This window comes from Erpetoichthys calabaricus, chromosome 5 (assembly GCF_900747795.2).
Source record: "Erpetoichthys calabaricus chromosome 5, fErpCal1.3, whole genome shotgun sequence".
Taxonomy (NCBI): Eukaryota; Metazoa; Chordata; class Cladistia; order Polypteriformes; family Polypteridae; genus Erpetoichthys; species Erpetoichthys calabaricus.
This window is the reverse complement of record NC_041398.2, coordinates 36,243,782-36,258,184: the sequence shown is the minus strand read 5'-3', so window position 1 is coordinate 36,258,184 and position 14,403 is coordinate 36,243,782. Positions and strand designations below refer to the sequence as shown.

General features: G+C 37.7%; 1 protein-coding gene across 3 annotated transcripts in view; it reads left to right on the top strand.

Annotated features, from left to right (window-relative positions):
- Positions 1–844: 844 nt before the first annotated feature.
- The window catches only part of slc4a11 (solute carrier family 4 member 11), a 221,203-nt gene continuing 207,644 nt past the window's right edge, over positions 845–14,403 (top strand). For 2 of the 3 annotated variants that reach the window (XM_051928227.1, XM_051928229.1), the window contains exon 1: positions 847–1,019. In XM_051928227.1, coding sequence (XP_051784187.1) covers positions 854–1,019 — 166 coding nt within the window. In that variant the 5' untranslated portion in view covers positions 847–853. Of the gene's footprint in view, positions 1,020–14,403 lie in introns of all 3 variants that reach the window. The other variant, XM_051928228.1, reaches the window with a different exon arrangement.

Here is a 14,403-nt window from a genome sequence, read left to right as displayed (position 1 = left end):
TTAGTTTCACAGAGCTATTTCCTTTTGAAAGCGTTCTTGACTTTAATGGCACTGCAAGCTTTATTTATCTTCTTTTTGTTTTATATGTTTATGCCACGCTTTTTGTGTTTTTGTTTAATGTTGCACTGCCACTCTCTAGCAATACACTGCTGTTTCATGAGGCAATGCCAGCCTCTCTTTTTGTTTTATTGGCAGCCTCTTTTAATGTGTTTGTTTTAATCTTTTTAGTCTTCAGTGTTGTTTTATGTGATACCTCCAATCTGTTTTGCAGTGCTTTTGTTTTAGATAGCACTCCTAGACTGTTTGATTTTATTTTTGTTTTATGTGATACTACCAGACGCTTATCAGTTTTTGTTTTTGGCTACTACTAGCTTCTCTTATTGTTCATTTGTTTTACATAGCATTGCCTGCTTCTTTTTCTGTGTTGTTGTTATTTTGTGCAGTGCTAGCATCGTTTTTTGTTTGTTTAATTGGGCACTGCTTGCCTCTTTTACTGTATTTTTTGAAGATGTGTTCCCGTGTATCATGTTTGTATGCTGTAAATCTGTCTCAGATAATAGATGGTTAGTCTTTTTCAAATTGTGGCTGTTTCACACCATACATCATTGTGTTTGTGTATTTTTATGTGTTAAGGCCAGTGTCGTTCAGTCTGAACTTGTTTTGACATTTAAAAGGATGTTTCTCTCTCTTACTGAGTGTGGTATTTTTTTTCATAGCCCTTGCATTAGGATTGGCCTGGTAGCGCACATCCATATTGAAAATTCTTAGTGTGGTGTTTTGATTGCTGAAGAGATGATCTGATTGGCTTAGATTGTAAGTGTCTTTGTTTCACAGATACCAGGAGATCTCCCTGATGTCACCTGCAGCTGCTATTAGTACCAGGTGCCCGGCTGAAAATGCGATATTTTGTTCCCTCACAACTACTCTTATTGCCACAGAGAACAAGGGTTTGGAGATCATGAAGAACGAATCTGAGGCCTGTAGTCTGACTGGACCAAATGTTACAAAATTCTCAGAAGGTAATGTTTCTTTTTTCTGACAGCTGGAAAGTTGGTGACTTTACTACCTGACATTTTATTGGTGTGATTGTATTTTACCACGTTAAAAACTGGCCATCTCACACAGCGTAATCATAATGACACATCTATGGAACTGAAACACAAGGACTAACAGTGAAATACACTTTCATTTTTATGTGTATAATACAAATTAATCAGAATTGTGCAGAATAGAAGGTGAATGTGAACTCTTTTGATGATTCACTGAAATCTTTTGGCTTAGTTAAGGTCAACTAGAACCAGACAGCTGGGTCTGTGCATTGCCAAGTATAGTACTGTAGCCTATTGTAATGTAGGCATTGTGCTGCTAACATTGTTATTTTGAAAACTGAAGAGGATGAGATAGATACGAAATTCAATTGACTTGATCATCTCTCCATACTGCTAATTACACCTGAGGGTTTTTAGAGCATAAAAGTTGTGCTAATGGGCTGTCATGGGTGAAATAAGATGTTAACAAGCACAAAATGTGCATTTATTTTGTGTCGCTTGTGACATGAGTTTGGTCAAGATTCTTAATGCAGTTTCCCTCCATCTGCTTCTACTCCTACACTGCCTAACCTTAATCGTTCATGCTGTTTTGATACCCAGTCTCTGTTCTTTTTGCCTGTTATTATTACCACATGCAAATGTACTAGCAGTTACTAAAATTAATATTTGTCACTGTACTTCATCACAAAGACCAAGAGGGCTCAGAGTATAGAAACGAGGATAATATATATATATATATATATATATATATATATATATATATATATATATATATATATATATATATATATATATATTGTGATATTGGCAATTGGTTGGCGCCGACCTGACACAGACTGACAACAGAGGCACATGTAAAATAAACAAAAGAGAACTTTTAATTTCTTTCTTCAGCCGTGGGACATGTCTTCCCCGTGTCTCACCAGCCCTAACACAGTCCCAAAGTACACACAAAGAAAAATTACCCCAAATCACATTCTTTGTCTTCCACTCCTCCCAGGGCAGCTTCATCCTCCTCCTCCCGACTTTGGCGCCCTGAGTACTGGCTGCAGGCTCCTCTTATAGCCCACCTGGAAGTGCTGCAGGTGCTCGTTGACCAACTTCTGGCTGCACTTCCAGGTGTGGCTGCGCTCCCGCCCAGATGGGCTCGTTAAGCCATGCAGCTCTGTGCAGCTCCCCCTGGCGGAGGCCACTGAGCCCAACCAAGATGAGCTCCGGTGTTCCACAAAAGTGGCCCCGACACCACCCAGAGGGTCTGCCAACAAAGGTTCCGAGGGACGTGGCGTGGCTCCCATGGCTGCTCCCTCGGATCTAGTGACAAAGGGGTGTCCCGGCCGTCCGCTACAATATGTAGCATTTTTCAGCACCACGCAATACTTTTGGTCTGTGTCTAGAAGTTCATGGGTTCATTCTACAGCTGATTCTGACTAAACAAAGTGCCATTCCTTCTGAGCAATTTCAATAGATAGATAGATAGATAGATAGATAGATACTAAGGCACACTATTGACCTGTTGCTTCCATCTAGTGAATATGTAAGGATTATTAATTAAGTATAAATAATGGCAACTTTTAGCAAGGTTATCTCAGCTTTTATGTTTTCTAGATATATATTTGTAGAGAATATAAAATATTCTAAATTAGACTATACCGGAACTGCAAAATTTTGTAGAAATAGGTAAAATAGATAAAAATTCAATTCAATATATACATATCTCTCTATTATAATTAAAAAAAATCTTGGCACGAGATGAGACTAATCCTGCGACGAGACGTGACTTTTTGAAGAGACTTTTTGGAAGGAAGTCCCATGAGATGGAGACTTTTGCCATGAGATTCTTTCAAGTCACACCATACTTACAACTATTTTCAAACAAGACCACGGTCATCAGGTGCATTCCAGGACTTAACTTGGACAGACACCAATCCATTAAAGGACTTACTTATGAACACACACACACACTTACGAATGTCCAGTTTAGAATCATTCATCTAAATATGGCAGCGAGAAACAATGAAGTCAAATAAATTAACGCGAAATTTGTCAATTGGGTACACGGCAAATTGATTAAATGCATATTAATAGACTATGCTGAAGCAGTTGGTAGTGATTGTGCGGAAGATAAAAACATTAATGTACAAAATTCCATAGAATATCTACAAGTGTTAACATCGTCCGGTCTTCCACTGGCTGAATTACTGTTGAAAGAAGGATGTATCATAATGTTATTGTGTAATGTATGAGTGATGGACCATGCAATAGAACAAGATTAGTTGTATTAAAAATTGGTTGAACAATTCTAACATGTAAAATTTTAACAGGCGACAAGAAAGGTAATGTAGTACATATTACACGAATAACATTAGACACAAAAGGAGATCTTGATATGCCATTCGTATTAAAACGTTTAGTTTCCCATTAGAATAGCTTTTGCTATGAAATTAACAAATCACAGGGACAAACATTCGAAAAAGTCAGTTTATTTATTAGAGAGAAAGAAACGATATTCACTCACGGGCAGTTATGTGTTGCGCTGTCACAATGTAAATCCAAACATGGAATCAAAATTCAATGTGATCTTGAAGAAAACTTTATTCCAAATATTGTTTTAACTGAAGTTTTTAAGTAAAAGTGAAAATAATGCATATGTAACAATTCCCATGAAAATAACAATGTCTTTAAATTATATATCCGGTTAACCAAACCCGGGGGTTGGCGAGTGAAGCAAGAAGGTGGCAGAGCCTCGTAATATTTTATATATTATTCTACATTATATGAAAGTGCTATATATGCATTCTGCGGAAGAGATACATTGCCAAGTCAACTCACTGCAGCAAATGCCTGACCACTGTGCAAACAGTTTGCATCAGTTTGTGATTGTTTTCATTCTAGTGAGTTTCTGCCAAGAGTCTTAGAAAAGCATGGTTCCTTAACATTTTTGCATCCTTAAAATTTTTAGGCTGGGTCATCATGAAATTTGTGCAGTTAAGGACACTTATTTTGAAATCGCTGATGAGTGAAAATATGTAAAATGCATTTATACGTAATTAAAGTTTTATAATTGGCACTAGATAATGCTGTCTAGGATTTGCAGTTGTCATAGGTGCAATAGACTGCACCACCAGGCCCAATAGAGGCTGATTATGTAAACTGAAACGGACTGCATTCAGGCAAACCTTTCTAAATTATGTTGATACAGAATATATGTCCAGTTTTATTGTATGATCAGTTGTAATGATTATGCTGAAATGTGTTAAATATGGTGTGTAGTAAGGACTGCTTCATCTCAAACATCAAAGTTAAATGTGTTGGCCCAGTACACAGTTTCTGGATTTTCCTAACAAATTCTCTGCCACAGAGCCTTTCACAAGGTAAGGATCACATTTTTCCATAAACCGAAAACAACACAAATGATGGAACTGTGAGGAACATTTATTTGAACACACATTTTGGTTGATTTAAGCCAGTGTTTCCCAAACTCGGTCTTGGGGAACCCCTGTGACTGCAGGTTTTTGTTCCAACCAGCTTCTGTTTTTAATTGAACTCCTGGGCTAATTAAGTGAACTGGTATGTCCCAAGTTCTTTGTTTAGGGAACAATATAAAAATTAGAAAACTAAGTTTGCTAAAAAAAATATTAAAATGTACCAAGCAATTATATAGGAATAATGTATTTTGTTTTCTTTTTAACAGTATTTTCATCTTGATTTTCATTCTACTTGTCTAGGTCTTCTAATTGTTTAATTAATCCATTATTTACTAATTAGTGGGTCTGACTCTAAAATACTTGCAGCCTTTGATTATTTAGTGTTGTTTACCTGGGTGTCTGATCTGCTCGTTTTAAATTGTCATTATTAAGATACAACGAAGGGGGAACAAACTGCACAGAGAAAGGGCAAAGTATAATGAAATCAACAAAAGAGAGTTAAGCATTTAAATCTACAGCAAAAGCAGAAATATTTCTAAATGTCTTATAAATGTAAAAATCATGCTGCTATGCTTTTCTGAATGTCGAATAAAAGAAAAAATAATACCAGCTAATTAAATGAGATCAGTGCTATCAGGTGTTGTCACTGATTAGGAATCTGGTTGGAACAAAAACCTGCAGCCACAGGGGTTCCCCAGGACCAAGTTTGGGAAACACTGGTTTAAGCCCTTGGCTTTTTTCTATAGTATTATGTTTTAACCTCTTTTTAAATAAAATTTCAAAAGAACACACATTAGTTTTAAATTTATTTGTATTCAGTCTAGCCTGTGGAAAAAGGAACATTCTATTAAATGCACTGAAAATGGAGAAATCTCATCTCCTGATATTTAGTTACATACTTTTTTTGAATTTCATGTTTCAGCTTTCTATCCTTAAGTGGTTTGTACTCTTTTTTTATTATTTTCAGGAGTAGGTAACAGTTGTACACTGCTATTACATCTGCCTCCTTTATAGACAAAGGGTAGATATAAAGGTTCTTGCTGTTACCTCTGAATTGTAAATTTATGTTGCAGCAGAAACAGAGATTTGTCAAACCAGATGACATTTTTACAGTTTTCAGTTATGCAGATATGTAGTTTTGTAGAGCATAGTCCCACTATAGTTTCTGTTTGCTATTCTAAGCAAACTGGAGTATAGCCAAGTGTTGTGTTGCTGGAGTTCATCCACTTCAAGGTCCATCTCTTGCTAGTGCATAGTACTTAAAAATAATGTACTTAGAAATGATGGTGTGTTAATTAGCTCACAGAGCCCTACTAAATTAAAGACTATATTAAAATCAACTTAAGGTCACCTTGTTGCTGTTCCAGTACAAATTCATGCCAATGATTAGCACACTAGAGGAAAAAGGAAGCTAATGAGAAATGTTTTTCAGTTACAAGGTGAATTCCTCAGGTGAGTCTAGCCCTTCATCCTTATAACCTGGCTTCACTCAGGCATTTGTATTCTCTCTAGGCTTATGTGTGATGGGCTAATGCATCTGTGCTACCCCTTTCTGGATGGTTTTTAATTATCAGCAGCTGCACCTTATGCAAACTTTTTAATGTTCTGAAATACAGAAAAATTGTGAGTATTCATAAAATGTGTATACCATTATGTGGTAATGCGGTGCCCTCTGGTGGCTAGGGTGTATGTAGCACTATTCTCATTAAACTTGAGTATATTTTTGTTACTGGTTATATAAGTTAGCCATTTGTTCTGTTAGTAAGATGTTAAAATTGAAACCACAAGTGTAAAACCTAAGGCTAAGTGTTTAACCCAGAAAAAGTTATTTACCTGACCAGTACAGTAACAATATATATCTCTTCTTTGGGAAGTGTAAGGATTATGTAATTTGTTTTGAATAAGGTGGAGTATTATATACCTTACTTATATGCAATGTACTCATTGTAGTGTAATTTTTAAAGATAATATGAAAAAAACAAACAAATCTATATCGCTTTAAAGATACCAGAAAGAGCTATCAGTGCATGGGGTTTGTGATAACAGGCCTAAGAGGTCCTTCATTTGTTAATAATCTTTAGTGTTATAGATGTACATTATATGTTTAAAATTTATAATACCTATTTTACCTGTAAATGTGTTATTGTGCTGTGAGCCTGTACATAATTAGGAGTGCAATGCAAAAACGTTGAAATTTAAACCTGTATATTATGGGCTGTGTTGGTGATATTTTCAAAACTTTCTTGATTTAAACCATTAGAGATTTAAGGTGAACCTCTATACAGAGGTGAGAAATGGCTTAAAAAATATATACTTTTTGCATGGCTAAAACACATTAGTGTAAAACAAACAGGAGTAAATAGTCCAGTTATATAAAATGCTTCCCACCACAGATAGGTAAACAATTACAGGTGTTAAATATTCATTAAATCCCATTTGTTACTGTTAAGTGCTTTTGTTACTCTGTCTGTAAAGTGAACTCTGATTACTACAAATTATACTTGGCAGGATTTGTGTTTCATGCTCTTTGACACAAACAACTGCATGAATAAACTAAGCATCATTCTACTTTAGCAGTAAAATAAATATATTCTATTAATAACCTTGAATTATAACTGATAAATGCACACCCCTTATAAATAGAACACATTTGTGCTTTATTTTTGCTTTATTAGAATAAAAAAGTAAAAGATTCATGAATATTCTAAACTCATTTCAGTACTGCGCCATAACAGAATTAAACATGTTCCTTTTAAATAGAGAAACCACATGATCGTTTTTGTGTATGCACAGCTTCAAAGATAACAAGGATTAAAAAACTGCTATTTATTTATTGACTTGATAGATGGTGTAGGAAAAATATTTAACATACTGGAGTATATTTAATCATGAGTACTTTCACAAGGAGTTTTATGGCATAGCCAATAGAAAGCCTGAATTCAAGCTTGGCTTGCCACTTCAGAAAAAACAAACGATAATAAATGGAAGTTAGTCACCTTTTACCTAATATAACACCTTTCTCAGTCAAATCAACTGCAAAGAATAACCACAAACTTAATAAGATATTTGACAAAAGATACTTTTTGTAGTTAGGTTGTGTCATGATTTAAAATCTAATAGAACCAGCTACAGTATGTCACCTGTTGGTTGTAATTTGATGTCATGTCAAGTTTCAATAGATTTAAATCCTAGGCTTGGTATTGTCAATTGAATTTTTGGTAGCTTTTGGGTTAATTAGAGTCTTGATATTGGAAGTGAATGAGTGGGTCTTGCAAAGGCCTGTTTGCCTGTCCAGAGTTGGATTCTACTTTGCAGATGATACCGCCAGAATAGATCCTTGCTACCCCACATCCTTGCAATGGATTAGGCATTATGAATTATGCCCCTTTGAATATGCAAATCAATATAAATATCCTTTTATCTTCAGTGTTTCAAGAAAAGACAATGGCGAAAGCACGGGTGAAAAAAAAAACTTAAGCAAATGCGAAATGGAGGTCCTGCTAGGTGAAGAAAAGGCAAGGAAAAATGTACTATTTCGTGGCTTAGGCAGTGGAATAAGCAAAAAAAGAAAATTGATGGAGTGGAATACCGTGGTGGATACACTCAAAAGTTCAGGATCAGAAAATCACACTCTGCCTGAAATAAAAAAAGAAGTGGTCAGACATCAAAGTTGCCGTGAAAAGGAGAGTTGCAGCCCACCGTCTGAATGTCATCACCACTAGAGGAGGCAGCCAACTCCCAGGGCTCACAGTATTTGAGCAGCGACTTGCTTCAATTATTGGTGGCACAATTGTTACCAGCATTTTACCAGTAGGAGAGGGAGATTCTGACATCACCGTTGGTGATGGTGAGTTGTAATTTCTTTTTTGCTTACCATTATCCATACTCATGTAAATATTATCTTATAACCACTTTTTTCCACCATCTTAAACTTATACAGTTTTTAATGTTTGGAAAACATATGGGATTAAATAATTTAGAGATTTATGTATAAATAATGTCTTTGCATCCTATGAGCAATTACACTTCAAATTTAGTTTCCCATCAACACAAATTTTCCACTATCTCCAAATTAGAAATTTTGCTAAACAAAAAAATTAGAAATTTTGCTAAACAAAATCTGCCCAATTTTGCTCACCTCCCAGCTATTTCTGTTCTAGAAATTGATCAGTCTTGAAGACTCAGACAGCATTTCTATAATATATAAAAACATTTTAAAGTCCCTTACTTTTAACGATCCCAGAGTACAGTGGGAAAAGGATCTCTTACTCAGCATTTCAGAAAAGGAGTTGAAAGGCAGCCATGCACAGAATTCACTCTAACTCCATGTGCACAAAGCATTCAATTATTCAACTTAAATTTTTTTATCGAGCACATTTATCTCGTTTAAAATTGTCCAAAATGTTTCCAGGGCAAGATCCAACTTGTGAATGTTGCAATCGTGGTCCAGCTTCACTAGGCCACATGTTTTTGGGCGTGCACCAAATTAACACCATTCAGGACAAACATTTTTAAACACTAGAATTACCAGTGCCAACGAGAAAACTTGTAGATCTGTCCCACCTTAAATCCTTTTGCACCTCTCCATCAGCGTCTTTTGTCCTGTAAATGTGCCGATAAAGACAAGGAGCAAGCAGCCTGCTATTCCATCCCCCCACCGCTGCAGAACGTGCACAAAGTTCTACCAGCTCATGCCTTGATTATCTGGGAGTGAAGTGCTGGAGTTTTACAGTGGAAATAATAGATCTTTATTTGGAACACATGCATTTCATATGTGTTCCGTTTCTACAATAATCTGTGCAAACACACTGTTAAAACAAACGTTTTTCATATTTTAGTAGTAAATGACAAAATGTTGGCATAAACTATGTAATGTGTGAGGCCTAAAGTCCAAAGATCAAATAAACACTTTCACAAAAGGTTCAAGGATAAGACAACAGCTTTCGTGGTGTAGCGGTAAGATTTGCTGACTTGTAATCAAGAGTCCCTGGTTCGATCCTGACTGCCTCCTATATTTGCCTTTTTCAGTAGTGAGCTGCTCTTATTGTTAATATTATACTGTACACACATACATTTGGTTTGCATCTGTGACAGACGGTGTACATTTATGGTACTGGTAAAAGTTACCATTTTTTTTCACTTTTATTCTCTTACTCACGATCATGATACATACTACCGCCCTAGGGATCTGACGTTGTTAGTTTTTATTTGAAACTGGGAATAACTGTAGATGTGAGTGGTGTTTTGAGGCAATGGAACTGGACATTCTCTGATCTGGAGGGATAAAAGCTGACACACAAACACTGGTGAATCTGCCTTATTCGTATCTCACCGTCACTTGAATTTTTTTATTCAGTTTTATTGAGTGTTCCTGCTCACGCTAAATTCATGTGCACCTTATGGTCTATGATGTCAAAAAAAAAAACAAAAAAACAGAGACATAGATATATATGATATTTGGAATTATTCATTTTATGACCTGTATAGTACATTTCGGAAAACATTGTGGCACAGATGCAACATTATTCATATTATTCATATTCATTCGCATAACATCTTGTGATTGTAATCAGTGACCACATGTTTTTTTTTCCCTCCAATCTTGCCAGTCCCCACATGTTGCTCTATGGTGCCGTTTCTTTTGTACTCCAGGACATGCAGAGGAAAGAATAGTACATAGCGGTAAGTTCAGCACTGTATGCAATCATCAAATTCAAATGTTAACAGTTCACACACACGCAAGGACTGTCCTTCCTACATTTACGACATGTGTACTTGTTGCAATGCACACACTTCTCTCTATGCTTTAACTCCCAGATGGGGTTAGTGGAGAAGGACAAACAAACTGTATTTACCGTCACTTCACTATTAGCATGTAGACTTATCTTGCTCAACTAGAAGAATCCTAACCCACCTCTTTTAAGTCAGTGGGTAACTGATATTATATACTATTCAGAAATTCAAAACTTTTTTAAAACCTGGCTGGATCTAATCAATAACATTTTAGAATAAGCATTTACTGTTTATTGGGGAGAAAAACTCATTTCACTCCTTCTACTCTTATAAGTTTTCTCATCGGTGGGGTTGAATTGAATTTATTTTTGTTAAGTTTGGCTTGATTGTATGGAATGTTACATGCTTTTAATAAATTCAATAAAAGATTAAAAAAAGAGTCTAATAAGCAGGCTTTACAGGAATGTACTCGAGAAAGGGAGCACTGGGTAAGAGATGCACAACCTTGCAAGTACAGAAGAAAGGCACTGAAGGTACATGTGGGGCAAGAGATAGGAAAAAAAATGTGTTAATTATTCTATTACAGTACCTGTCTTCAATAGGTACTGTGAACAATGTGTGAATGCCACACAATGATCAAGTCATGAATTAAATCCAAGGAATGAGCCACCAGTGACAGGGCTGTGATTTAAAGCCAAATTTCTGGACTCTAAGATCTCCATTCCAATGTGCTAAGCTTTTAACATAAATCTTCTTATTTCGGCTGCTCCCGTTAGGGTTTGCCACAGCGGATCAACTTCTTCCATATCTTTCTGTCTTCTGCATCTTGTTCTGTCACACCCATCACCTGCATGTCCTCTCTCACCACATCCATAAACCTTTGCTTAGGCCTTCCTCTTTTCCTCTTCCCTGACAGCTCTATCCTTAGCATCCTTCTCCCAATATACCCAGCATCTCTTCTCTGCACATGTCCAAACCAACGCAATCTCTCCTCTCTGAATTTGTCTCCCAACTGTCCAACTTGAGCTGACCTTCTAATGTACTCATTTCTAATCCTATCCATCTTCGTCACACACAATGCAAATCTTAGCATCTTTAACTCTGCTACCTCCAGTTCCGTCTCCTGCTTTCTGGTCAGTGCCACCGTCTCCAACCCATATAACATAGCTGATCTCACTCCCATCCTGTAGACCTTCCCTTTCACTCTTGCTGATACCCGTCTGTCACAAATCACTCCTGACACTCTTCTCCACCCATTCCACCCTCCCTGCACTCTCTTTTTCACCTCTCTTCCACAATCCTCATTACTCTGTACCGTTGATCCCAAGTATTTAAACTTATTCACCTTCGCCAACTCTACTCCCTGCATCCTCACCATTCCACTGACCTCCCCCTCATTTACACACATGTATTCTGTCTTGTTCCTACTGACCTTCATTCCTCTCCTCTCCAGGGTCTCCTCAACCTGCTCCCTACTATCGCTACAGATCACAATGTCATCAGCAAATATTATAGTCCATGAGGACTCCTGTCTAATCTCGTCTGTCAACCTGTCCATCACCATTGCAAATAAGAAAGGGCTGAGAGCCAATCCCTGATGTAATCCCACGTCCAACTTGAATGCATCCGTCACTCCTACCGCAGACCTCACCACAGTCACACTTCCCTCATACATATCCTGTACAACTCTTACGTACTTCTCTGCCACTCCCGACTTCCTCATACAATCCCACAGCTCCTCTCGAGGCACCCTGTCATATGCTTTCTCCAGGTCCACAAAGACGCAATGCAACTCCTTCTGGCCTCCTCTAAACTTCTCCATCAACATTCTTGGAGCAAACATTGCATCTGTGGGGCTCTTTCTTGGCATGAAACCATACTGCTGCTCACTAATCATCACCTCACTTCTTAACCCAGCTTCCACTACTCTTTCCCATAACTTCATGCTGTGGCTCATCAGTTTTATTCCCCTGTAGTTACTGCAGTCCTGCACATCCCCCTTATTCTTAAATATCGGCACCAGTACACTTCTTCTCCACTCCTCAGGCATCCTCTCACTTTCCAAGATTCCATTAAACAATCTGGTTAAAAACTCCACTACCATCTCTCCTAAACACCTCCATAGGTATGTCATCTGGACCAACGGCCTTTCCATTTTTCATCCTCTTCATAGCTGTCCTTACTTCTTCCTTGCTAATCAGTTGCACTTTGTGATTCACTATCTACACATCATCCAACCTCTTCTCTCTCTCTTTCTCTTCATTCATCAGCCTCTCAAAGTACTCTTTCCATCTGCTCAACACACTCTCCTCACTTGTGAGTACATTTCCATCTTTATCCTTTATTACCCTAACCTGCTGCACATCTGTCCCAGCTCGGTCCCTCTGTCTAGCCAATTGGTACAGGTCCTTTTCTCCCTCCTTAGTGTCCAACCTCTTATACAACTCATCATACGCCTTTTTTTTAGCCTTTGCCACCTCTCTTTTCACCTTGCGCCTTATCTCTTTGCACTCTTGTCTACTTTCTGCATCTCTTTCACTATCCCACTTCTTCTTTGCCATCCTCTTCCTCTGTATACTCTCCTGTATTTCCTCATTCCACCAACAGGTTTTCTTTTCCTCCTTCCTCTTTCCAGATGTCACGCCAAGCACCCTTCTTGCTGTCACCCTTACTACATCTGATGTAGTTTTCCAACTGTCTGGTAACTCTTCACTGCCACCCAGTGCCTGTCTCACCTTCTCCCTAAACTCAACCTTGCAGTCGTCCTTTTTCAACTTCCACCATTTGATCCTTGGCTCTGCCCTCACTCTCTTCCTCTTCTTGATCTCCAACGTCATCCTACAGACCACCATCCTATGCTGCTTAACTACACTTTTGCCTGCCACCACTTTGCAGTCTTCAATCTCCTTCAGATCGACTCTTCTGCATAGGATGTAATCTACCTGTGTGCATCTTTCTCCACTCTTGTACATAACCCTATGTTCCTCCCTCTTCTTAAAATACGTATTCACCACAGCCATGTCCATCCTTTTGGCAAAATCCACTATCCTCTGACCTTCTTCATTCCTCTCCTTGACACCATACCTACCCATCACCTCCTTGTCTCCACTGATCCCTTCACCAACATGTACATTGAAATCCGCCCCAATCGCCACTTTCTTTCCCTTGGGTACACTGTTCATCACTTCATCCAACTCACTCCAAAAATCTTCTTTCTCACCCATTGCACACCCAACTTGTGGTGCATATGCCCTAACAACATTTATCATCACACCTCCAATTTCCAGCTTCATAGTCATTACTCTGTCTGACACTCTTTTCACCTCCAAAACACTTTTGACATACTTTTCCTTCAGAATAACTCCTACCCCATTTCTCCTCCCATCCACACCATGATAGAAGAATTTGAATCCACCTCCGATCCACCTGACCTTACTCCCCTTCCATTTAGTCTCTTGCACGCACAATATATCAACCTTCCTTCTCTCCATCATATCTGCTAACTCTTCTTCTCCTTCTTCTTCGGCCAACAGTAGTCCAATTTCTGTAAGCACCCTGTTGGTTAACAGTACTGGTGGTAGTCGTTGTTAACCGGTCCGGTATGGAAATTTGTATTGTTGTCCGCATATTGATTTGGCAGAATATTACCGGATACCCTTCCTGACGTAACCCTCCCTATTTATCCGGGCTTGGGATCGGTATGAAGAAAACATAACATAACATAATTGTAAAGACTAAAAACAAGAAAATTGCAGCGTGTGTTTTTCAACTTTTTTAAATGTCTTAAAATTAGTTATTTATGAAATTGAAAACTTACTTTAATAATATTATTTGTCCTAAAAACTAAAGTTAATCTAATTCATTATGGGCTGTTATGATTTTGAAGGACTGAAAGGCATCCTCTTGTTTGTCAGTCTTTTTATGTTTATGCCATGACTTCACTTGATTTTACCCTTTACATCAACATAAGCTGAGGTTTAAATGAGAGCCACTACAGTAAAGAATGTAGAGAGCAACAAGAAATGAGAAGACCAAGGAGGAAGCCGTTTAAAAGTCAGTAAGGTTAAAAATGTTGCATTTTGGCAAGAGTAAGCATGATTTTTGCACAAGGGTAAGTAACAGGTGTCACTTGACAATCTACTAAGCCATTAGGAAGCTGGAATTCCCATTATGCAAAAACTGAGGTCATTTAGATA